Below are 26,317 nucleotides of genomic sequence, written 5' to 3' on the forward strand. Positions count from 1 at the left end.
AGGTGAGGCTAGCAGCGCTACAGGATAGGTGAGGCGCTCGTGTTGTTGGGCTGTCTAAGCGGCTCTTGCGCGATGTAGCAGCACGCTGTGAGGAAAGGATAATGTCACGTGTAATTTTTACAGTGCTAAATATGAATAGGTCTCGTTTCCTCACGGTATAATTGACATTTCTTCCCTTTAGTTGCATTCTTCCTGCAATACAGAGTAACAGAAGAAACCTACTGGCGAGATATTCTTACACGGCTGCGCCAGTAGTTCTCACAGGGTCAAAACTTCAGTGCTAAGGATTTATTAAGTTCATTACACAACTTCCGCGTCTACAACCTGCAAGGAGTCTTTATAAATCGCAGTAGCCATTGATGCGCGACATGATAAAAGAGGCTCCCATGTTATTCCAACTGGCAGGATTGCTTTAGAAGGTCGCCATGGACGTTTTGCTTTGAAGTTTGGGGTACTGCTTAGTCTAATGACGCACACAGGAGAACAATTCATTTTCTAGTAGGAAGAAATCTAAGTAAAGGCAACTGCTGAGTACATTTGAAAGTGTTGAACAAAGCCAGGCAGTGACCAATACTTCACCGTGGTTCAGGTGGTAAAATGCCTAAAAGCGCTAAAACTAAATTTGGTTTGAATAAGAAGTGCCTAAAAACCTTCAGAACATTACATTAAAAACTGCCGAGCCAGGCAGTGAGCAATGCTTCACCATGGTTCAGGTGGTAAAATGCCTAAAAGCGCTAAAACTTAATTTAGTTTGAATTAGAAGTGTCTAAAAGCCTACAGAACATTACATTAAAAACTGCCGCTATAGCGAACGCACAGTAAGTGTGGTGGCCGCGGAGACGATGGTTCGCCGAGAGGAGGATTCCTTGCTGCGGCCCGCTTGAAGCCAGGAGGCAAGCCGGTGCCGCAGGGCCAGCCGCGTGAAGGCGAAGAACACGAAGGCACCCTGCGAAGATTTGACACCTTTGCACTCGGACCGAAATAATGCAGGCGGTGCGCGTTCGCAACGCCCGCAGCCGCCAGTCCTGGAGCCGAATTACGAGTCGCTCTCAGTCCAAAACAAAAACGCTCTCATTTGCCCCGTTCCTATTGGTCGACTGTGACCGGCGGCTATATTGATTTTTTGCGTCACCGGTTGGCGTCTTAAACGTGCCTGAAGTGTTGACGTTGCTCACCTAATTATGCGAGCAGACAGTATTCCTAGAGCGAAAAAAGTGGTCTCAAGAATGAGAAAATGGCTTAAGTGCATCATATACAAACGCGGAGCAGTGTATCAAAATTTGGTTTCTCAACAACACCTGCTTCTTTTGAAAACCTTAAAAAACAAGACACGTTAACAATGACATTTTCTCCTAAGAGCAGGGTTGGACGTAAAGGAATGCATTCAATATAAAACTTGCTGAAGTGCTTTTTTCTTAATTTTCCGAGTTCGGAACTGGAGAATAAAATAGGGTTTATTTTGAGCTCGTCTCCACATCTCTCACAGAGGTCCGTCTTTTTCCGTCAGTAAGAAATTATGCGTAATGTGCGTATGTTCAATGCGGAGACGACACAGAACCACCTATATAAATTGTTCCTGGTGGCTACAGAATTCAATCAATACAGAATTCAGTTGGTCAAGCCTTTGCCCTGTGTTCTCTCCTTGTGTGTTCGTCTTTTTTGGCTGGTTTTCTTATTTCACACGCCATACCAACAGGCCCACCATTCTGCTCTGCTCCAGCAGTGTAAGGTACGATGGCCTCGCCGAGCCATATACTACGCATCCATAGTCTAAGGAAGAGCGCACTACTGACCGATAGATGTGCAATAGGCACACCCTAACAGACCCCCAGCGTTTTCGTGACAGTATAATCAGGGATTGGGTTACTTTCTTTTTAAAGGTGTTTATCTGCGGTAGGAATGTGAGCTTTTTATCAAAAGTTAGGCCTAAAAATTTGTGTTCTTGTTTTACTGCAAGTACGGCTTCATTTAAGTGGAGGGTGGGATCAATCTGTAGTCCTCTTTGGAGCGAGAAAAGAACAGCAACTGTTTTTTGCGGGGAAAACCTAAAACCGTTCCTGTCAGCCCAAATTGCTAATTTGTTTATGGTGAGTTGTATTTGTCTCTCACAAGTTGATAAGCTAGAAGATGTGCATGCAATCTGAAGGTCATGGACGTAGATTGGGTACATAATGGACTGTACAATTGTGTTGGCTAAGGAATTCCTTTTTACTATGAACACTGTAGTACTTAAAATGCATCCCTGAGGCACACCATTCTCCTGAGTGAAATTATTTTATAGGGCAACACCGAGACGAACTTCGAATGAACGGTTGGACAAAAAGTCGCTCAAACATTTTACCATCCTCCCGCGGATGCCAATCTCTGCCAGGTCACGAAGAATACCGAACCTCCATGTTGTGTCGTGTCATATGTTTAGGCCATGTGATGCACTAGAAAAACGCTAATATAATCTTTCATACGTACTTTTCACTGACTACAACACTTAAGCCAGCTTCTTTCAAGACCAGGGATGACAAAAAACGCCCTATCAGCAGTTATACAGCAGGCTTTTCATTCCTCACCTGGCTTAAACATCAACTACACGTCACAACTATCATTCGGCAGTTGAAACTGAAACAGTGTCCTAAATAGGTTTGCTCAAGGTAGGCCAATGTCTAAAGCAACGTCTGAAAGAAGAAACCACGCGAGCAAAAATTTGGCGTCTATAGTCCTTCAAGTACCACAAGCGGCTTCTAATATATCAGACCGTGGTGGTTCGCGCCTACACTCGTAGTTCTCTAAAAGTGGGGATGGTCGCGAAAGGAAAACGTGCGCAGGAAGACAGCTAAGAACAGCGCAGTAATACCGAATGCGGTTAAGCTGCCGTGAAATGGCATGCAATATTCTGAACGTATTGTGGGAATTTAATTTTTGAACTGATTGCGAACCAGATGCGTATGTATACAGTATTGGGCATCTTTATCATGCAGACTTCAAAAAAACTCCTCGCCTCAACCGCGCTGGCTCCTTTGCGGTAAAACTGAGCATACAGCTTGCGTATTGTGGCAGCTCTTTTCTCGTAGCAAGTTTTACAATGATACGTGATTCAGTCGCGAATGATGCAACTCTGTAATCGTCTGCGCCGAGATCGACGCACTGAAAGCCGCCAGCGCCGGATTGCCGCGAAGGGCGGCAGTGGCGCCAACAAAAGACCTGCGCAGCTTGTAATGCTGACCCCGGCGCCCTTCACGTCGTGGCGCTTTCTTTTGCAAACAACAGATGGTGCCGTTGACGCCCTTCGGCGAAAGCCCAGAGTTGCGACTTTCGGTTCGTCTATTTCGAGGCAGACGATTACGAATTTGCATCACGCGCGGCTCAACCAGGTAAGCACTCGACAAACTTACTCCGAGACTAAAGTTACCGCAATACTCAAGTTATGTGCGCAGTTTAAGCGTAAACGAGCCAGCGGTTGAGGCGAGAAAATTTTTCAAGTCTTCACCATACAATACAGTATTGTATAGTAAATTGTATTGTATAGTATTGTACAGTAAAGTTATTGCACGCAGCACCAGCGGTAGGCAGTGGCTGGCCGACGCACAGCTAACTTCTCGTCCCCTGCTGCAGATCTGCAATCTGATCAACAGCCTGAAGCAAGCATCACGTGGACGAACCCCTGCCCTGCCCAACAGCACGTCAATCTGCCGGACAATCAACGCCTACGTAACCGCACTGCCGCTATAAGAAGAGACACCCCGTCAAGCCTGGCATTATTGCACGCAGCAGCAGCGGTAGGCAGTGGCTGGCCGACGCACAGCTAACTTCTCATCCCCTGCTTTGCAGGTTAGTATAGTAAAATTTCTTTTTCTGTGCTTCAGCTATTCCATACTGCTACTCCCGCTGCTGCTGTTTGTGCTTTTGCCTTACTATTTAAATGGAGAAAGATATTAGCTTAGCATGCCAGGAAGCAATCACGGAAGACTCCCTTGTCCTGATTGGTTTGGTTTATGGGGTTTAACGTCCCAAAGCGACTAAGGCTATGAGAGGCGCCGTAGTGGAGGGCTCTGGAAATTTCGACCACCTGGGGTTCTTTAACGTGCACTGACATCGCACAGTACACGGGCCTCTAGAATTTCTCCTCCAAAGAAATCCGCCGCAGCCGGGATCGAACCCGCGTCTTTCGGGTCAGCAGCCGAGCACCATAACCACTGAGCCACCGCGGCGATGTCCCTTGTCCTGACTTGTTCCGAGTGTGGATTCTCCTATCATGCTGGTAATTGCTCGGGAGTGGGAGAGGCAGCGGTAAAATCCAAACCAGAGATTGACAAAACATGGCTGTGTCCTACTTGTAAAGCCTCTAAACTCCGGGGCAGTCACAGCTCCGGGAAAATGAAGCCTGAGCAAAGTTTGATGTCGGAGCTAAGCTGACTATTATGAACAAATGGATTGCCTTGCTCCTATCACTTCTTGACAAAATAGAGGACCTGTAGTCTGTGAAAGAAACTGAAAAACATTGAAAAAACAGTATAGTTTTTGTCCTCTAAGTATGATACCCTACTTACACTGGTGACTACCTAGGGACAGGAAATCTCCGAGTTAAAAGATAGAATGCAGAAAGTCGAAACGGAAACATCGATCGAAGAAGTTAAGAAACTGAGGAAGGAACTTAATGACCTTGACCAATACAGCCGCAGACAAAACTTGGAGGTTCACGGTATTTAAAAAAATGAGGGCGAAAACTTCCTCGTGAAACTAAATAACGTTGCACGCAAACTCAACATCCCAGAGCTAACCGCGAAAGATGTAGAAGCAGTACATAGGCTGCCTGCAAGGGTTGAAAACACTCCCGCAATCATGATACGCTTTTCTTCGCGTACAACCAAGGAGCAGTGGACCGAGCAAAAGACACATCTAGTAACTAATGTTCCCGGCGTTCGTTTCCTTGACAATCTAACTCCTCTGAACAAGAAATTGCTGCGGGTGACAAAATCGAAGGCACTCGAGCGTTCCTATAAGTTTGTCTGGCAAAAGAATGGCAGAATCCTTGTGCGCAAGAAAGAAGGCGACAACGCTATCCAGATCAGAACTGAAGATGACCTAGCGAAAATGGTGTAGCTGAGCACGTGCGCTCTGATTCTGGCTTTTCTTTTTCATGGCTGCTTACACCCCAAACTGCGGTTATCATAGCGCTATCACTTTTGCCAACATAGTCAAGGAAACACAAGCGCTGAAAAAAACAGCATCCTTTTTTTTTCATCTTAACGCAACAAGCTTGCGAGACAAGTATCCTGACGTTTGTGCGTACCTGGCAACGTTAAATCATGAATTTACGGTACTTTCATTTTCGGAAACTTGGTTCAGTGATCAACAGCATGCAGTGAAGCTTGATAACTAATTATGAATCGCTTGGTCGATGTAACCGACGCGGTGGAGGCGTGGCGCTCTACATCAGTAAACACCATATTTACAGTATCATCCAAGAGTACTCTGCTATTACGGACAACTATGAATCCCTCGCAGTCAAGTGTCAAGCGTTTGCTGTAACGGTTGTACAGGCCACCTTCAGGATGCTTGTCTGCATTTAGATTTTTTCGAAGACCTTTGTGAGCATTTGTTATCCTTCAAGTCCCCAATAGTCATTTTGGGAGATTTTAATATTAATTTGCTTTCCTCTGATTTGTGTTCCAGTAAGTTTCAGGATTTAAAACACTCGACCGGTCTAATAAATGTTATCAGCATACCTACTCGTGTGACTGCAGATAGCCAGACATTAATTGATTTGTGTTTGACAAGTTGCCATGACAATGGCGTGCGCTCTGGAGTTCTGACAACAGGCATCAGTGACCACATGCCAATATTTTGCTTCCTGCCGATAACACCATAACCTCAGTCACACCAGGAAACTCCGCCCCGTAGACATGTCAGTGCAGCTGGAATAGCTCGTTTTCGTGATCTTTTAAGTAGTTTAACTTGGGAAAATGTTTTAAATTTTGCACATCCTAACGATACTGCTTTCTAACTGCGGTAACTCGACAATATTATGATGCTTTCCCTGCAAGAATTCTGAAAAAACCAAGGCATGCAAGAAAGCCTTGGATCACTAACGATTTATTAAATAAGATAAATGCCCGAAATGACTTGTTCAACACGTTTATTAAGACTAGAGATATAAATAAACTGTCAGAATATAAACAACTGCGAAATAAGTTAAGTGGTGAACTAAAGAAAGCTCGCCCAGCGTATTACATGAACAAGTTTACGGCAGTGTACAACTGCCCTCAAAAGGCATGGACCTTGTTCGACTCAATTCTTTCGCAGAGAATTGACACTATACCCCATGAGTTAGTCGTAGATGGCACAAGTCACGCCGGTGAGTCACTAGCAAATCTATTTAACAATCATTTTCTTACAGCTGGTGCATCTCGCAGCAGCTCGGTCAGTTCATACCTAAATCTAAGTAATACTAAAATAGATTCAATTTTTTTGACGCCAACCACACCAGATGAAATTTAAGGAGTGATAAAAAATATGAAAGATTCTTCTGCTTGTGGTTATGATGACATTGCTGTCCGACCAGTGAAAGCAGTATCTGACATTCTTTGCGTGCCCCTTTCCCATATTTGCAACAACATAATGCGGCATGGTATATTCCCAGACTGCATGAAAATTACCCGCGTCTGTGCAATACCTGAGTACGTTATAAGGTACACCCTCCCACTTTTTTAACCTGAACGCGCGAGCGTCGACTGCCTGGTGCAGCGGTGCATAGGCGAAGCAGAGCGGAAAACGGGAGAGGGGACGAGCATGCGCGCCGATCATGTCGCTGCAGCTATCGTCGTCTGCTCGGCTCTTCTGTTACGTGCGAAGCAATCCCTGCGAAGCAATTTTTGTGGCCGAGTTCTGAGGGCGTTTGTTTCGTGTTCTGTCTGATGCGTGTATATGTCTCTGGGATGGTGCAAACGCGTAGCGTTCCAGACACGACTCTAGACCCCTGTTTCATTTGCGGGTAGCGTCTCGAGAGCATTTGCTTTAGATAGCGAAATTAAAACGTCAATAGCGAGGGTCCTCTTCTGTCAGTTTTTTTTAAGCAACGATTGCAACTGGTTTCTTGGGCATGCGAGGCTGTTCCCAAGTATATGCTCTTTCCAGAATCACCCACGCTACATGCAGCGGATAAATCAATCGCTCGCAGCTTCTTGGGGCTCCGATGCATAACAGCCGATGATGGGCAGGGGTTGCTTCGCACTAATCAGAACAGCCTAGCAGACGACCCTCAGTCCAGCAGCATGAATTGTGGGCGTGCCGTTGCCCTCGCAGGCCTTCTCCTCTCTTTCTTCTTCCGGCACCGCAGCGCCGGGCAGTCGACGCTCGCGCGTTCAGGTTAAAAAAGTGGGAGGGTGTACCTGAGTACGTTATAAATAATAGGCTGTACAGATTCTTATCAAAGAAAGACATAATAGCAAAACAACAGTATGGTTTTCAGAAAGGAAAAACAGTTCAATCTGCCTTGCTGAACATCAAAGAAAAAATAATCACTAATATTGAGAATAAGATGTACATCATAGGCATATTCTTAGATTTTAGGAAAGCTTTTGACTCGATTAAACATGATATGTTATATAATAAACTTTATAACTATGGCATTCGTGGAATCGCGCTTGACTTAATTAAAAGTTACTTAGATAACCGTTACCACTTTGTAAAAATCAATAGCTTCACATCAACGTCTAAACTGATACAGTAGGTGTCCCGCGGGCATCTATCTTAGGTCCCCTTTTATTTATTCTCTATATTAATGATATTGTATGTATTCCTCGAACTCCTGATATCTTATACGCTGATGACGCAAATATCTTTTTTTCAAGGAACCGACTTAATCAGCATAATAACAGAAGCAAATACATGGCATGAACAATTGTCTAACTGGTTATACCACAATCAGCTAGTCCTCAACACAGAAAAAACAAACTACATAATATTTCGACCCAAAAATAAGGCAGCAGAATGTTATCTAAAGCTGGAATATCAGAAAAAAGTGATAACGCAAGTAAACAAGCAGAAATTTGCAGACGTGATCTTTCACGAAAACCTTAACAGGACACCACACATCGATAGCATCTGCACCAATATATCGAAAACCTTAGGTATCCTAAACAAATTCAGGTAAATATTGCCCACGTGGTTCAAGCGACATTTTTGTACTATGCAATGATCTACTCACGACTACACTGCTGCGTATTGGTATGGGGCACGACTTCAAAGGGCAATCTTGAACGGCTTCATATCATGCAGAAGAAAGCGATTAGATTTATTGAAAACTTATCAGCACGTGAACATACTCAAAAAATTTTCTATGGAAACAAGATTTTTGCATTTACTAACATATTTCGCCAAGAACTAGCACTCAGAATATACAACGAAATCAAACGTGATCAACCAGGCTTTTTCGCAACATATGAACGCGCTGACTGTGGCAACGAGTTGAGAAATGTAATGTTTACTTCAAACCTGATCAGAACATCTTATGGGAAGCAGTCGGTTAACTTTCAAATCCCTGCACTTTTAAACATGTTTCAGGAAATTCATCAAATAGTCTGCAACTCCAACTCTGTAAACAGTTTTAAAAGACAGGTTAAAACTTTTTTACTAGATAAAACATAACTACCCTGTCTTCACGTATGCGGTTTTGATTTGTTTTTATTTGTTTTTTATATGGTATTGTATTGTATCTTGAGTTGTGCCTTTGCATTGTATTCTACCTGCTCAGTGATTGATGTTTCTAATAATGACGTCTTGTACCGCATCTTTCTGATTGTTTTGTAACTGTACAGTTTTGCTGCCTCTATTTTTTCTTGTTCTTGGCGTGACCGGCCACTTGTCTGCCCTGATGCAATATTCCGAAGACGAGGCCTCGTCAGGCGTGCATTAAACGCCTTTTGCCTCGTCGACTTTGGCAGTTCTTTAAACCCATGTGTTATTCGGTCTTCCATTGTACCCAGTTCTGTCAAAATAAAATAAACAAATATATACATATATATATACATATATATCCCGCCTGTCTGGTATGAAAGCACCCATCGTCAACAAGTACGTTACAGTCTGGTGGAGTGTGCCGGGTACCCGTTAGCCCATGCAAGAGACCCCTCCAGGCAGCCGTCGCGCCAGCCCGGTACCGCTTGACACCCCGGTACATCGCTTCAGTCGGAGGATCCAGGGACTGCCTTCTGAGGTTGGATCATTAGAGAGCGGCGCCATGGCGACAGCAGCTCCTCCTCCTCTGCAAACCGCCGCTGCCGCGCCATCACACTGCACCTTGCAGACTCCGCGGATTCCCAAGACGTTCCGTGGGGAACTTTTTGAGGATTTGGAGGACTGGCTCCTTCACTTTGAACGCGTACCTGCGTTTAACCAATGGGTCGACGCAGCCAAACTCCGGAACGTTTACTTCAGCCTCGAGGATGGTGCTCGCACCCGGTTTGACAACCGAGAGGTCGTTTTAATCTCGTGGCATGAGTTCCGTCGTCGGGTGCTGGAGGCCTACACCAGTGTAGATCGTCGCGAACGAGCTGAGCGAGCACTACAATCCCGCATCCAGCTGCCGAGCGAAAGCGTTCAGATGTACGTCGAGGACATGACGCGCCTCTTTAGGAGAGCTGATCCGGCCATGCCCGAAGAAAAGAAACTGCGGAATTTGGTGCGTGGCGTCAAAGAACAGTTCTTCGCAGGCCTCGTGCGCCGCCCACCATCGACCATCGCTGCATTCCTTGCCGAGGCCACGACGATGGAAAAGGTTCTTCAACAACGTTCTGCGACTTACAACCGGCCCGTGCATGCTGCTGCAGTCACCGAATCGTTTGCCACCGCCGGGAGCCACCCTGACGATTTGTGCGAACTGATTCGCATCATCGTGCGTGCAGAGGTCCTCAAACTTTCCGGCCCTTCGCAGTCTGCGCTTGGTTCGATTTCCGCTCATGTTCGCGAGGAGGTGCAACAGGCGTTCAGGTATCCTACCGTCGAAACACCACCTCTGCCGGGAGACTACAGCCGCCCCACCTATGCCGAAGTTGCGAGGCACCCGGCTGCCGCTTCGCCACCGCGTTTCCAGTAAAGCCTCCTGTACCGCTGTCCTCAGTGCCACCAGTGCCGTATTTCGACGATCGCCGAGCGCACTTGCGGAAGGCTGATGTCTGGCGCACACCTGACAACCGGCCGCTCTGCTTTCACTGCGGAGAACCAGGTCATCTCTACCGCAATTGCTCTTATCGACGCCTCGGTCTGCAGGGCTTTCGAGCCGATCCGCACAGACCCCAGTTTGGCCACCGGCCCCCTGCCATTGAAGACTTCATCGCGGAACAGCGAATTTCAGCCCGTGCGCCAAATCAGCCGCGCTCATCTTCTCCGAGGAGCTCTTCCCCGAACCCGCACAGCTCCTCGCGAGCGGCACAGGGTTGCTCGCCCAGCCCTCGCCGAGAAAACAGTCCAGCGACCTTCGGGGGCGAGGTCGCTGGGAGTCGCTGCGCTGAAGATCTCCCGCCGCCGCCGCTACGCTCCGACCGTGAACAGATGGCACCGTCATCCGACCTAGACAGCTCCGTTTCTTTGGGCATACCTGTTCTTCTCGACGGTCATAGGGTCGGTGCATTAGTCGACATCGGGGCCGACTATTCAATTATGAGTGATAAATTGGCGACTTCTGAAACAAGTGCTTACGCCTTGTTCTGTGGTGCATCTCCGCACTGCCAGTGGTCATCTCGTTACCCCAACGGGTATTTGCACGGCTCGCGATCAGATTCACGGATCTACGTTCGTCGTCAGTTGTGTAGTTCTCTGCAATTGCTCCCGCGATCTCATTATCGGCATTGACTTTCTGCGGGAGTATGGTGCTGTCATCGACCTCCGCCAACGAATCACCACCTTTTCGACCAGTAAAGCGGCCCACCTCGCCAACTCTTGCCACCGCAGTGCCACCCTTCGTGTTTTTGCTGACTGCGTCACGTTGCCGCCACGGAGCAGTGTTTTCGTTGAAATGGCCTGCAACGACTTGCACGACGCAGAACAAGTTGCCGAGGCTAACCATTCACTCCTGCTTACCGAAGGCATCCGTGCTGCTCGCGGTCTACTAACGCTTCGTGGTGTCCGGTCTGCGGTCCTGGTCACAAATTTTTCTAATGAATACCGGCAACTTTTGGCAGGAACTGCTATCGCTTCTGCCGAACCTGTTATCGATATTGCCGTTTGTTTTGCGTCAGCGGCAGCCGGCACTGGCGAACCCTCCCTTGAAAACGTCGACATAAACTGCTACCTGTCTAGGGAGCAACGAATGGCCTTGGAGCAACTGCTGCTGGAATACAAACCGTGCTTCGCTTCCTCCTCGAATGTACAGGCGCGGCCATAATTAAAAGGAGCACGCTATTGCGTTTGAAGTGCAATCACCCTTTCTCCATTGGTAATGAAGAAGCGTTGTTTGTCTACAAGAAAGCCCACCAAGCCCACCAAAGGCTGGGAACGGATCTTTAAAATGTATGAGCATGTGAGCATTGTTCTTCTGTCGGCAAGTGGGGGTTGATTGGTTTCTACGTACAGGCTCTTTATGGGTGATGTCCTGTAAGCACCAGTTGACAGACGCAAACCCAAATTGTGCACAGGGTCCAGTCACTTCAAGTACGACGGCCTTGCTGATCCATACGCTATGCAACCATAATCTAAAACGGAACGTACTACAGAGCGATAAATGTGTAGAAGGCATACCCGATCAGAACCCCAGTGTTCGCGTGAAAGGACTTTCAGTATGTTTAGTGCTAGCGATGCTTTCTTTTTCAGTGCGTTTATGTGAGGCAGGAAAGTAAGTTTTTTGTCGAAGGTGATGCCTAGAAATTTGTGTGCTTTTTTTAAAGGCAGTTCGGTTTGGTTTAGGTGTAATGTGGGATCTGTGTGCAAGCCTCGTTTGAGTGAAAAAAGTAAGGCTACTGCTTTCTGTGGTGAGAACTGGAAACCATTCTTGTTTGCCCATGTTGCCAGTTTGTTGACTGTAAGCTGTACTTGTCTTTCGCATGTAGATATATTGGAGGATGTGCACGCTATCTGAAGATCGTCAACATAGACTGAATACATAATGGACCTTGGGATTATTTTCTTAATAGAATTCATTTTTACCACGAAGAGAGTTGTGCTTAAAATGCACCCTTGAGGCACTCCATTTTCCTGAATAAAATTCCTCGAAAGGGTTGAGCCTAGGCGGACATTAAATGAACGGTTAGTCAAAAAGTCTTTAATGGAGTTTAGCATTCTGCCACGGATGCCAAGCTCAGCTAAGTCTTGAAGAATCCCGAACCTCCAGGTAGTATCATATGCTTTCTCTAAATCAAAAAAGGCGCTAAGACAGTGTTGTTTGTGTATAAAAGCTTCTCTGACAGTATTTCCAAGGCGGACTAGGTGATATGTAGTGGAATATCCCTTTTTAAATCCACACTGATGGATATCAAGAAGTTCACAGGATTGAAGAACAAAGGTTAGTCTTATATTTAGGACACTTTCGAAGGATTTGTCGAGGAAACTGGTTAAGGTATTGTTCTATAACCAGGGGTGTGCGAATATCAAATTCTTCGAATACGAATCGAATACGAATACTTGGCTCCGAATATCGAATCGAATATCGAATAATCAAGGACAGACGCATTTAACCACTACAAAACATTTATTTGAGCACCCAAGAACATCACAGTTCACCTATCGATAATTAAATGAATGCAAAAGGTGTGTGTGGCTGGACAAAAAGTATCGAAGTCTCGAACATTATTCTTATAAGAGTGGAAATATTAGAGAATATGGCTGGTACACAGCATTGCTTGCCGTGAGCACGAACGCGCGTTGCTGGGCTGAACATAAAAGGTTGTCGTGAAGGAAAACCCGCTGCTCCACATGGTCAGGCAGAAGTAGTTCTCTTCTAGCTGAAACGACTCCTCCAGCCACAGAAAATGCCCTCTCACTTGGCACTGAACTGGCACGTATGTCGAGGTACTTCGTGCACAGCTCTGACTACACCAGCTTCGCAGGTATAGCCACAAAGAAGCTCACCAGCGCAGTCAGCTACGGCATGGCCCTTGAAGGTCCATACGCAGTGCTCTGGGCACCGCCCTGTTGTTATGTCTTTGTCGATAGGGCTTGCGGACCGAAATGAACGCCGGTGCTCACAATGAATATTCGGCAAGATACGAATATTCGCGTCGGGTCGAATATTCGAGACAACACGAATACTTGTATTTCGAATCGAATACGAATACTAAAAATATAATATTCGAATTATATTCGAAGATTTCGAATATTCGCACACCCCTATCTATAACTGCTAGGAGAGGTTGGGGGCTTACTAGGTTTAAGAAACGGTACAATAATAGCTTTCCTCCAGGCTTCAGGTATTTTACCTGCTATCCAAACTGTGTTAAAAAATCTTAAAAGTGCTTCTACGGCGGGCTCGGAAAGATGGGAAAGCATTTCGTAATGTATTTTGTCGGGTCCTGGAGCACTTTTTTTGCCGGCAGATAGTACTCTATTGATTTCTTGGAGGGTAATTAGACTGTTGTATTTTTCATTTGCACCTCAACTTGTTGGGAGCCCCTGTTTTTCAACCGTGTTTTTGTATTTTAAAAAGGACTGTGTATAGTGTGATGAACTTGAAACTGCAGCGAAATGTTCCCCGAATATGTCTGCCTGTTCCTCTATGCTTGCTTGTGTGCCAGGTGTTGTTAAAAAAGGAATTGTGAATGGTGAAAAGTTGCCGTTTAATATTCGAACCTGCTTCCACATTTTTTTAGGTGGGATTTGACTGTTGATAGATGAAACATAATTATGCCACGATGCTTTTTCGGCACTGCGACGGACATACCGAGCTTTAGCTTTTGCCTTTTTAAAATTTAAGGTTTGGTTTAGTGGTTTGGTTTATTGGGGTTTAACGTCCCAAAACAACTTAGGCTATGAGAGACGCCGTAGTGAAGGGCTCCGGAAATTTCGACCACCTGGGGTTCTTTAACGTGCACTGACATCGCACAGTACACGGGTTTCTAGAATTTCGCCTTCATCGAAATTCGGCCGCCGCAGTCGGGATGGAACCCGCGTCTTTCGGGTCAGCAGCCGAGCGCCGTAACCACTGAGCCACCGCGGCGGGGCGTTTAAAATGTAAGATTTTCATGTGTCGGATACCTGCGGAATTTACCCCAAGCTCTATTTTGTTGTTTTTCAGCTTCTTTACAGTCTTTTGTCCACCATACTTTATGGTTTTGTCGCGCCACTCCTGACGACTGAGGAATAGCTGTGAGTGCGGCAGTTATGATACAATTAGTGAACTTTTCATTTATCTGGTCGATGGTGAGATTTTCTGAAACTATTTTCTAAAGTTGCCTTTGCTCTAAATAGTGACCAGTCCGCGAGGTGGAGCTTCAAGCGCCGTGGCCTTGTGGGGATTATTTCCGGTAGGGATGTTAAAGTGATTAATATAGGGAGGTGATCGCTGCCATATGGGTTTGTCAATGACGTCCCATTTAAAATCGTTGAAAACAGAAGGTGAACTAAACGACAAATCTAAACAGGACATTTTCCCTGAGGTAGGGGAGAAGTATGTGGCTTTTCCTGTATTTAAAAGGCATACATTGTTTGTGAGGATAAACTCTTCGATTATTTGACCCCTAGAGTCACAGCGCTCGCTTCCCCAAAAAGGAGAGTGAGCGTTAAAATCCCCAAGTACTAGATATGGTTCTGGAAGTTCATTTATTAGCTCTTGTAGATTGTGGACTCTTCATGTAAAAAGTGGAGGAATATATACAGAACAGACAGATATTGTTTTATAGCTGACGACACTGACCGCAACGGCTTCAAGTTTTGTTTTGAGTTTGATTTCTTGAGCAGGGACGCCACTTTGAACGACAATCGCGACGCCTCCAGATAGTCTATTTGCCTGCTCACGATCGCGTCTAGAAGTTTTATAATGTTTCAGGATATTCATATGTTGTGGACCTAGATTGACCCTAAAATATTTTTATGTCATCGTTATTTGTCAATATTCCTCTACAGTTCCACTGAACTAGAAAAGCCATGTTTATGTTTTGGGGTAGGAACGACAAGGGGTTTACTTATGTTCTGGGGCCGTTATGACGGTCCTGTCTTTTTTCCGCTCAAGAGAGCTGTTCCGCCGCTGTAAAGCAGGCGGGCTGGGGGTTACGTCCATCACCCCGTAAGAGATGCTGGACGACCGCGGAGAAGCCGCGGGTGTGTGGGTGTCAGGCCTCCCCCGACGGTGGGAAGTCCTGCGGGATGCCGACGCATGGGCCGGCACTCCCTGCTTTGGAGTTGGCAGAGCAGCCTTCGTTGTCCCTGCCTGGGGCGTGGATGGCCCTGCCACAGGCTCGATGGAAGTGGCCTGGGCAGGTGCCGGAGTGCTGTGTGGTGCTACGCCCCTACGCACCACATCAGCGAAGTTTGGTTTTGCTGTGAAGGAAAATGTATTGGTTAGCGCAAAACGCCTCCTCGCTTCTTTGAATGAAATGTTTTCTTTGGTCTTTATGGTAATAATTTCTTTCTTTTTTCCAGGACGGACACGCCCTGGAGTATGCAGCGTGGTCTCCTTCACAGTTCGCGCAGCGTAGGGCTTCGTCACATTCCTCAGAAGGGTGGTCCTTCGAAGCGCATTTCGCACAAGTTTTACGGCCGCGGCAACTCTGTGAGCCATGGCCAAACTTCTGACAGTTGAAACATCGGCGTGGATTGGGTATGTAGTGCCTGACGTTGACTTTCAAGTATCCGACTTCGATCGTTTCGGGCAAGCTGCTGGTGTTGAATGTAAGGACCATGTGTTTAGTATCTATTTCCTTGTTAAGTTTGCGGATTTTGATCCTGTGGACATCAATTACATTTTGTTCGGAGAGTCCTTGAAGCATTTCAGTTTGTTAGGTGGATAAAGTCAGCCTCTGAGATGACGCCTTTGACTGCGTTGAGAGATCGGTGGGGAGCCACGGAGGCAGAGATGTCCCCTATAGAAGCAATGTTTGCGAGGTTCGAGCATTGGATGCTCTCGCGTAGTTCAAGGAGTAGGTCACCGCTGGCCATTTTTGATACCTTGTAGCCAGGCCCTAAGGTATCTGTTAAGCATTTGGTAACAAGAAATGGGGATATAATTCGGGGTTGCTTTATTTCACAGTTACTGTGTATTACATGAAATTTTGTGAAAGTTGCTTTCTTTTTCGCGAAAAAGTCTGCTGCCTCGTTCCGCCCTCTTTTGAGAGAGCGATCAGGTTTGGAAAGGGGGGAGCCATAAAAAATTTAGTTTCTTCGGTCATGGTGCCAGCCACCCACCACGGAGTCCAACAAGGGGACGCGACAGGAACTTAGAAGCAAGTCCTGCCTACGCCAGCTGTACACCTTAACTATAACCAAATATGACGCAACTCAGGGTAGTTGGTCACACAAGGTTAACCCTCGCCGCCAGGAAGAAAAGGAAAAAACCAAGAAGGGAGGAGGATACAGGAAAGTTGTAAGAAAGGAGATAGGAAAGTGAAAGATGGAGAGAAGAACAGGAAAAGGCGACTGCCGCTTTCCCCCGGTCGGGTCAGGCCGGAGGTGCCGTCTACGGGAAGCTGGGGCCAAAGTGGTGTGTTGCCTCTGCCAGGGGCCTTAAGGGTCCGAACTCTCAGCATCGGCTCAACCACCAGGATCCCCTTTTCCCCGGACACGGCGATGCCACGCACGGCTAAGCGCGGGTGCTCGGGTCCGTGGCGGCGCACTGCTCTCCATCATCCCCCTGCGTGTCGCAACTCACCACCGTCTGCATGAATCAGACGCCCCTGCGGGGGACATGTTTCAAAGAATGATGGACACCGTCCCCACAGGCCTCAAGTGGCAAAGCTGTCTTGTTTACTTGGACGACGTCGTCGTTTTTTCGGAAACGTTTGATCAACATCTCCAGCGCCTGCGGGCTGTCCTCGAAGCTCTCCGCTCCGCTGATCTTACTCTGAAGCCCCAGAAGTGTCATTTCGGTTACGAAGAGCTCAAATTTCTGGGTCTCGTGAGCGCCGAGGGAGTGCGGCCGGACCCCGAAAAGACTGCCGCCGTCGCACGTTTTCCCGTTCCAACCGACAAGAAAGCTGTCCAGCGCTTCCTGGGTCTCTGTGCGTATTATCGGCGCTTTATTGTGGACTCTTCCATGTTTGCCGAGCCGTTGACGCACCTCACGAGGAATACCACCTCCTTTGTCTGGACCACTGAGCAACAGACCGCTTTCTCTACGCTCCGCCAGCGCCTTCAAACACCTCCCGTTCTTGCGCACTTTGACGAAGATGCCGATACCGAGATCCACACCGACGCCAGTAACATAAGTCTTGGCGCTGTCCTTGTTCAACACCAAGAGGGCCTAGAGAGGGTTATCGCCTATGCTAGCCGTACTCTCTCCCGCGCCGAGAGCAATTACTCTACGTCTGAAAAAGAATGTCTTGCGGTCGTGTGGGCCACCATGAAGTTTCGCCCTTATCTATACGGCCGCCCATTCAAAGTCGTAACCGATCACCACTGCTTATGCTGGCTGGCAAATTTGCGAGACCCATCTGGACGCCGCACGCTGGCGCTTACGGCTCTAGGAATTTGACATCACCATTGTCTACAAGTCTGGCAGCAGACACGAAGACGCCGACACACTGTCGCGTGCACCAGTTGATCCTGGCGACGCAACATCCGATGACGACAACGGCTTCCTTGGTACTCTCACCGCCTCCGACCTATTGACCCGGCAGAGGGCGGACGCGGACCTTCGCCCTCTCATTGACAGCCTTGAAGGTAGCGATACGGCTATACCTCGCCACTTCTCTCGAGGTCTTGGCTCCTTCTGTTTGCGGCAAGGTCTCTTCTACAAGAAGAACTCGAGACGCAATGAAAGACCTTACCTTCTCGTCATTCCAGTCGATCTCCGAGCTGACGTTCTTTTCGCCTGCCACGATGAGCCCACGTCTGGCCACTTGGGCTTTTCACGTACGCTCGCCAGAGTGCGGAACATGTACTACTGGCCTGGACTTTCTGCTGCTGTCAAACGCTACGTTAAAAGCTGCCGAGAATGCAAGCGCCGGAAAACGCCACCACTTAAGCCGGCTGGTTTTCTAAAGCCGTTACAGCCCCTCGCGCTCCGTTCGACCAAATCGGCATGGACCTCCTCGGCCCTTTCCCTTTGTCGCAGGTCGGCAATAAGTGGATCATATTTGATACCGACTATTCGACTCGCTACGCCGAGACCATGGCGCCCCTTCGCACGTGATTACCGACAGATGGACGGCGTTTACAGCGCAGCTAATCAACCACATCTTTCGGCTGAGCTGCACAACGCTCCGCAAGACCGCGGCCTACCATCCGCAGAGCAATGGCTTGACCGAACGATTGAACAGGACCCTTGCGGACATGTTGTCCATGTACGTAGATGTCCAACACAAAACTTGGGATGAGGTCCTGCCGTATGTCACCTTCGCCTACAACACCGCCCAGCATGAAACTACGCGCTTTACTCCGTTCCGCCTTGTGTACGTACGTGAAGTCCAGAGCATGCTTGATGCCATGCTCCCGTGCCCAGAGGATGACCAACTCGACCCAAACGCTCAACAATTTGCCCAACGTGCTGAAGAAGCCCGTCAGGTGGCCCGCGTGCACATCGGGCAACAGCAGAGCACCGATGCGCGCCGTTACAACCTTCGCCACCGGCAGGTGGACTACAAACCCGGTGACCAAGTCTGGGTGTGGACTCCTGTCCGTCGCCAAGGCCTGTGTGAGAAACTTCTCTGCCGCTATTTTGGCCCTTACAGAGGGGTACGGCGTGTGAGTGAGGTTAACTATGAAGTGGTTCCGGACGGTGTTGCGCAACCCCAACGCCGACAGCCCAGCTCTGACATTGTGCACGTTGTGCGGCTTAAGCCGTACTATACCCGGTGACGCAGACGTGTTGACGTCTTGGCTCGCTTCAGTTGCGGAACTTTGCTCGTTTTTTGTTTATTTTTTGTTTCGTCGACAGCGCTCTTTTTCATAAGGGGGGAATAATGCCACCTAGTATTGCCAGGTGGCGCATAGCTTACGACGACGAAGTAGGGCTCGCGCAGTCAGGGGATCGGTCGCCATTGCTGCCTCATCTTGCCTGGCCTTGTCTGCCTTCCCGCCTGCCTGGTATTAAAGCACCCATCGTCAACAAGTACGTTCGTATCGTCAGCAAGTCAACGTATCGTTAACAAGTATAAATTTATATATATATATATACACACACACACACACACACACACACACACACACACACACGCATATACGCACGCGCACGCACACACACACAAATATTGTATACGCTCCGCAGCCGCAATAAACATTTGTTGAAAGCAGCGCTCGTCCTGTCCTCGCCTCGTCCTCTTGTTACTACGCTATGCTTTCTGTGTAACGAAATACGAACCATCTCTCTTGTCCTATCGTACCTCTGGCGTTGCCTTCAGTTCACATTGCACCCTGACCCTGTCACTACCAGCTGCGTTGGCTCAGTGGTTAAAGCAGACGGAGTACCAGACCGCGGGGAGCGCGTATCGATGGAGGCGAAACGCTAAAGGCGCCGGTGTTTTGTGCGATGTCAGTGCGCGTTCAAGATCGCCAGGTGGTCGAAATTATTCCAGAGACCTCAACTACGGCACCTTTTCCTTCCAATATTTTTTCGCTCCCTCCTTTATCCCTTCCCTTACGGCATGGTTCGGTTGTCCATCGAGATATGTGAGGCAGTTACTCCGTCATTTCCATTCCCCAAAAACCAAAACCACCCTGCCACTACAACAAAACAACACGATTCGGCAGAAATATGGCCCACAACGCGCCCGCTAACTAAAGCCCGTATGAAGCTGCGCATCTCCCTGATTTTCAAGTCATTGGGGCTGGGACATTCTGTTGGCGCTCGGCTCACCGCCAAAATGACCTGGAAACGAGGGCCGGGTCTGTGCGCCCGGTTGCCGGATACGAGGGCAACACGCATTACGATACAGCCTAACTGCTACAGGCAGTTCACACTCGCCTTTTGACTACTACAGCGCCAGCTGCAAAGGCTGTCCCATATATGTGGTATTGGCGAATGGTAAACGAAATTCTTTGATTAAATTTTGTGCCTGTGCGTATGCATTCTGCGAGTGCCGCCGCGGTGGCTCAGTGGTTATGGTTCTCGGCTGCTGACCCAAAACACGCGGGTTCGATCCCGGCCGCGGCGGCTGAAATTTCTTTCGAGGAGAAATTCTAGAGGCCCGTGTACTGTGCGATGTCAGTGCACGTTAAAGAACCCCAGGTGGTCGAAATTTCCGGAGCCCTCCACTACGGCGTCTCTCATAGCCTTAGTCGCTTTGGGACGTTAAACCCCATAAACCATAAACCTAAACCAGCATTCTGCGAGTATATGGCAGTCACCATCCGAGTGGCTGCATTCTGTTTTCTCGAAAAACATTTGCTGTTCGAACTGCGAGAAACATCCTGAGGCTTAATTGTAGCGATATCTTTGTAATGTTTTATAGTTATGAATTGAACAGTATCACTTTCAAGAACACGGCGACTGCATAATGCTTAATTTAAACGTTAAACTAATATTTGTGATGCGATTTGATAGCTTCTATTATTATCATAACCTGGTCACGAAACTCCGGCCAAAGTTTCATATAGGGACAGCGTGCGCCGCTAGCGGTGCGGCTGTCGGCGAGGGGGCCCAAGTCGCTGCGCGAGCCCTTCTCGCAGCGGCTGTTTTTATTTATTGATAATGCGATCTTTTACAAGACCTTCGCAGGGTGGGTCTTGGTGGGTGGGTGGGTGGGTGGGTGGGTGGGTGGGTGGGTGGGTCGGCCAACAGGCTCATATTTGCTTCGTATTTGTGCTCTCTGGGGATCGGTATTTGGGCTCAGGCTGGACGCTACTTTGCTGGTTATCACGTGAAAGCTTGGTTGCAACATCAAGACACTAAAAACCCTGTGCGATCGACGACAGCCGCTAGTAAGCCTTGTTAGCGGCTGTTTTCTGGCAAACAATTAACGCGCTTTCTCTCGTTGCTTTTTACAAAAAAGCGATTTTTGTACATTGGTCCAGCGTTCGCATTCATTTTTACCGCAACTTGCCTACAACGTCATTCTGGAAGATCTAGCGTAGCGATCAGCAACATATCTATATGTGTCTGCGTTGCGCCTGTCTCGTCCGAGTCCTCGCGTTCATCTAAGTGCACGAGACTGTTTAAGGCTGGCGTTTACCTTGTGAGAAATACTGCAATCTCAGTAATGCTGAAAACAAGACGTTACGGCGGCATTTTAAGAACTGGAGTGCGCGCTACAAAAGCGATCACATGACGAATGCACCGGTAGTTTGATGGTGCTACCTCAGTTTTCTTTTTTTGCAGACACTTTCGGAGGTGACAAAGCCAGCTGCTGAAGACTCTTCCTACAATGCCATTTATTTACACTTTGTCACGCTGTGACTACACAGGCGCTGGCGAGTGTAAGTAAATTGTGAATTTTTGTTGTTCATGTGCTGGCTTCGCGCTACCAAAATAAGAGCCAAGCTGTGAGCGGCCACGCAATACACCAAAAATGAGCAATGATAGAAATCACGGAGAAACATCTACAAAAAATAAAAAGCGCTAAGGGTTTAACGTGGTTAAACCGAGCAGACGTGCGAACTCATGTGTTCAGCCTGTTTGGCTCATGGTTTTGCTTTCTTGGGCCGTCGGCACATCTGGCGACGATATTAGACTGAAGTTAAGCTCTGATCGAGCTTAAGCTGGTCTGATGTGTTCGTTCCGAAGGTGGGAGTTTATGAAGACGACAGTGTACAATGCCCGCCGCGCGAGAGTGTGTTGCAGTTTAGTTTTTCCCTGCTTGGATCTGCACGAAACCCTGGCCAATCTCGAACCGTGGGTACGTGCCATCGTTTTTTAGGCAACAACAACAACACGAGGCGTGATCGGCTGGATAGCACAGCGCTCTTGTGCAGTTGACCGCGAAGCTGATCCGTTCGCGCCGCCGGGGATTCGAAATTTCCAGTCGCGATAATATTTATTTTATTACTGCACCCTTAAATTCAGGGACGCCACAAGATTCTTGGTTGGGTTTGACCCCGTGAAGTAGTGCTTTCGCACCAAAATCCATCAGCACATTGAGAGTACAGCTGTCTGAAATGCAGCATCGTCACAGATTCGTGCACAGGTACGCTGGTAGGCCTTCGAATATCCGTGGGACGGCGCCAGGCCCGAGTTTCAGCTTCTCTCGTTGCGGCGGCACTGCTCCTCCGTTGATCACGAACTCGTGAGGCCGAATTAAATCCGCGGGGCAAAATGCCTCTCGCAAACACGGACATGCTTGGAGTCGAAGCTAAAGCCACCGCTTTGGTATCGCCCGCTTCCATATTTTACGCTGCTCGGCGTCGCTCGGCAGACAGAACAGCGAGGCCTTTTCCTGTTTACCTCCGTAGCCGGAGCGGCAGGTTGTCACGCAGCAAGTATTCGGCATCGCACGCTTGCGCGTCACGTGCACTGTACTTATTTTGCAAACGAAGGCAAACTGAAAGCAGAAAATGGTTGCTGCCGCACCGCCGCAGTCCAATTCCGCCCGTTGACTCGCGGCCGTAGAGACGCTCGCTTCCTCGCGTCGTTGCCCCCGCAGCACTCTTAGCGCCGCCTCGTGGAAGGCGGTCAACATTTGAAGCTCTCCCATGGCGTTACGGAGAAAAGCATTGAAGGACTATGGCATAACTAAGGGTGGTGTAGGATGATCTTTATCACCAGTAAACTGCCCAACGATTCCTAACGAAATTGTCAATCTCCTTTTTTGGTGTACCGCAGCTGCGCTTCACGTTGATAGTTCCCAGCGGTGCGAAACAAGGATTGCGCTTCTTCGCACGGCCTGCAACCGCTATAGCGGTGCGCTACAAGTATGTCCCGTCTCACTTGACCCACCGTGTCTGCGTAGTTTTCTTTAAGAAACGTTTCACCATGACAAGACCATAAAACAACGCGTTTCGGCAGAAACCAACGCACGAAACGAAGCACTGAAGCAGACGCCGCGCGTGTTACCTGCGCGCCGCGACCGATGCGACAGCACGGCCAGCGCCCTCTACGCTTTTCATTGCTCCGACAACCACTTTACTCTCAAGTGGGCTCACTGCCATATCCCTGCGCCGCTTCGCCGTGGCGCACCCAGCTAAACTGAGCTAGAAGGGGTTAGTGGGCTCGCTGGGGCTCTTTCCCTGACGCAGTATATGTTACACGCACGGGGTGGCGCCACCGGCGACTTCCCTGTAGCGCTTTGCTGGTTGAGCAACTTTCTCGAGGCACTCTGGCTTGGAAAAACTCGCTGCCTTCAGTCACATTTCTTAGACTTGCATGGAGCAGGTAGACAGACGTCGAATATAATAATAAATAATGCTGCTACCGGTAGCACACGATGAACTAACAGGTTTCCGTGTTCGAACCGCAAACGCGTTTCTGGCTCCTCTCCGACGTACCTGCCGCAACGCAGATCAGAAATTACATGAATACACACCTGTATGAAAATGATTGCGGCGCCCAATAGCCCCGCTTACTGGGGATTATTATTCACGGCTTCAGGTATACGAAGTGAGCAAGGACATGCATACGTTCTTGGTATTTCTTTGGCTACAGCTGTAGCTGTCAGCGCCGTTTCGTTGTGCGCATTTCTTTTGGCTCGTGAATTTGCAGCTCACACCGTTTCTGGAGCAGAGCTACCTAAATTGTTGTGTTCAACATAGCTTAAAAGCTTGCAGCAGCACTTTCTCCACTACTCGCGCTTGTTCAATGTAGATAAAGTATCGCAAATAACTGTAAAATGAAATGGCTATTCGCGCATATGGAGTTTTTACATTGACATGAAAACTGAATAGGAAAGAAGTGAGGCCGCACCATGGAGTTCTGAACACATGAAAACCACGATTTATAGGACGTGTATGGTTCAGGAGCAGCGGCTCAACTTTAAATGTTTAGCGTTTTCTCGCTTCCCTGATCCCCAGCATTCCTTTCCCAAACAGACAAAAAATGCAACCGTGTCGTTAGATAACAGCTGATAACGTTAGCCGAGAGACGCGAGGCATGCTGTGGGCACCCGATTTCTTGCGAGAGCCTTTCTTTTACTACTCCGAGTACATCCATGATGCTGTCCGAATGCAGCTCGTTGCAGGAAAAACACTCCGTGAACATATTTTCTAGTTTGTTCATGTAGCTGTACAGCTTACCTGACGGATACAGCAGTCTCTCATTTATTTATTTATTTATTTGGTACCTGCATCGCCTTTCGGCATTACAGCAGGGGGGCACTTCACATTCAAAAAAAAAGAAATCAACGCGTGAAGAAAGGCTTCATTAGGTAGAACATTAACAATACGTTGCGGCAAAGCATTCCATTCGCGAACTGTTCGCAGAAAAAAACGAATAACGGAGTACGTCACCTTTAAAAGGAAGTTCATAAAGGTTTAAGTTGTGGTCGCAATTCGCTTCGAGACATAGAAAGGCGGCTTCAAATATTTTGTTCCATCTTATACCACTCTTGGAATAGAAAATGTTATGTAAAAATTTTGATCTCAGATTTCTTCTTCGAGTTTTAAGTTCTAGCCACTGAAGATTCCTTTTGCTTTCTGAGATACTGAGTGTCGTGGAATAATTTCCAAATACAAAGCGGACTGCCCTGTTTTGTATTTCTTCCACTTTATCAATAAGTTCTTGTGTGTGCGGGTCCCAGCACACTGAGGCATATTCGAGTACCGTGCGGACGCGAGTAAAATATAGCTGTTCTTTGAGATGTTGTGAAAGGTGGCTGAAATTTGGAAATTGTCGCGAAAAGTTGTAAGCCGAACAAGTTGAAAGCCTCCCTGCGGTGCCATGGTTAGTAGGCTTGTACAGGCTCCGCAATTCGTTTTCACAACACATTTTCTAGCAAAGTACCCAGAAATGTAAAATATCAGCCTAGAATCACCTCTAGCTGTATGCTGGCTGTGGTCAGCAGATGTCGGTGCAGTAACTGGCTGACCTATTTACACTCGTAGCTGCATTTGTGCTTTCTTGATGTGACAGCGTGTCAGCACAAGTCTGTATATCTAGCAATGCGGCTAGCTCGCCCTGGTCACAATTCCCCTGGCTTACTGCCTTGACGAGACCACTAAATGAAAAAGACATTATCAAAAACTGTCTTGGGAGTGGGGCCGTCACTGCTACCTGATGACTGCCGGATAATACCAAATAGGTTTTCAAGGGGGTCCTGACTGGTTCTTGACGTCATCCAGTATTTGTATCCAACTTCCTGCGTAAGATAGGCTGGTGTACTGATTACGGCAACGCGCAAGACGCGAAGGCAAACAGCAGCGGCTGCAGCGGCGGCAGCGGCTCAAACGCGCGTCAACGCACGCTCCATGGAGGCACGCTCCTACAGTGAAGGCGGCGGTGGTGCCGCCTCGCGGGGGCGAGGAGAAGTAGAATCTGTTGACATATACGACGTCACAGCAATGCATGGCGCCGGCTAAGGAGTGAGCCCACTACCCCCTTCTAGCTCACTTTAACCCAGTGTCGACTTCCCTAATGCCCGCCAGGGGCGCTACCGCCTGTTCCACCTGAAGTAGTTCCCTTGCTCCGTGAATGCTCCGTGGTATCGGACGGCAGCGGCAGCAGTGGTGCGCTCGGAACAGCTGTGTTGGTTCGAAGTTGTCGGCGCACAAAAGCTAATTTCGCCGGTGCTGAATGCGTAGCGGTATCCCTCTGTCCCTGTTCTGTGGTTGATGATTGGCTCAATGTGCAGTATGTGCGAGTGAGAATGCCTGGTCGCCGCCGAAATTACTGTTACAGTCGCGTGAGGGATGCACCAAAGGTGTCTTTATTCAGCGTCCCACACGATGAAGAACGACGTAAGGAGCAGGAGAGAAATCTCCACCGTGCAGATAAGAAATTAGATAAGTCCTGTGCGGTCTGTGAACTGCATTTTGAACCGCGGTTTATAATAAGGGTTTATAATTAGGACGGCAAAGAGGTGTGCATTCCTCGTGACAAGCAGCTGCTAACGGAAGATGCCGTCTCCATGGTTCTTCCGAATTTGCCGCATTACCTTACGAAGAAGACACTGATACTCAGGAGCCAAAGGAAGCGGTGCGAAAATGACGATGCAGAGCCGAAGCACACTTCTGTACCCGCGTGGCGCACTCTATTATTTCGTAAAAATGCTTGAAGACATGTTTACGGAATGCTTCAGCAAGAAACAACTGCATGCTGATAGCATTTTGGATCTGCTGAGCCCAATTAGTTGCAGTGAACGCTCATCTGAGCTCACAAAAA

At 48.1% G+C, this 26,317-nt stretch overlaps 1 protein-coding gene across 1 annotated transcript in view; it reads right to left on the reverse strand.

The window, feature by feature from the left end:
• Nucleotides 1–321: 321 nt before the first annotated feature.
• LOC149356276 (uncharacterized) overlaps nt 322–26,317 on the reverse strand; it is a 110,852-nt gene continuing 84,856 nt past the window's right edge. The window contains exon 5 of the mRNA XM_089576296.1: nt 322–946. Coding sequence (XP_089432422.1) covers nt 803–946 — 144 coding nt within the window. The 3' untranslated portion in view covers nt 322–802. The remainder of the gene's footprint in view (nt 947–26,317) is intronic.

This window comes from Amblyomma mixtum, chromosome 3 (assembly GCF_055824585.1).
Source record: "Amblyomma mixtum isolate Tamu chromosome 3, ASM5582458v1, whole genome shotgun sequence".
Lineage (NCBI taxonomy): Eukaryota > Metazoa > Arthropoda > Arachnida > Ixodida > Ixodidae > Amblyomma > Amblyomma mixtum.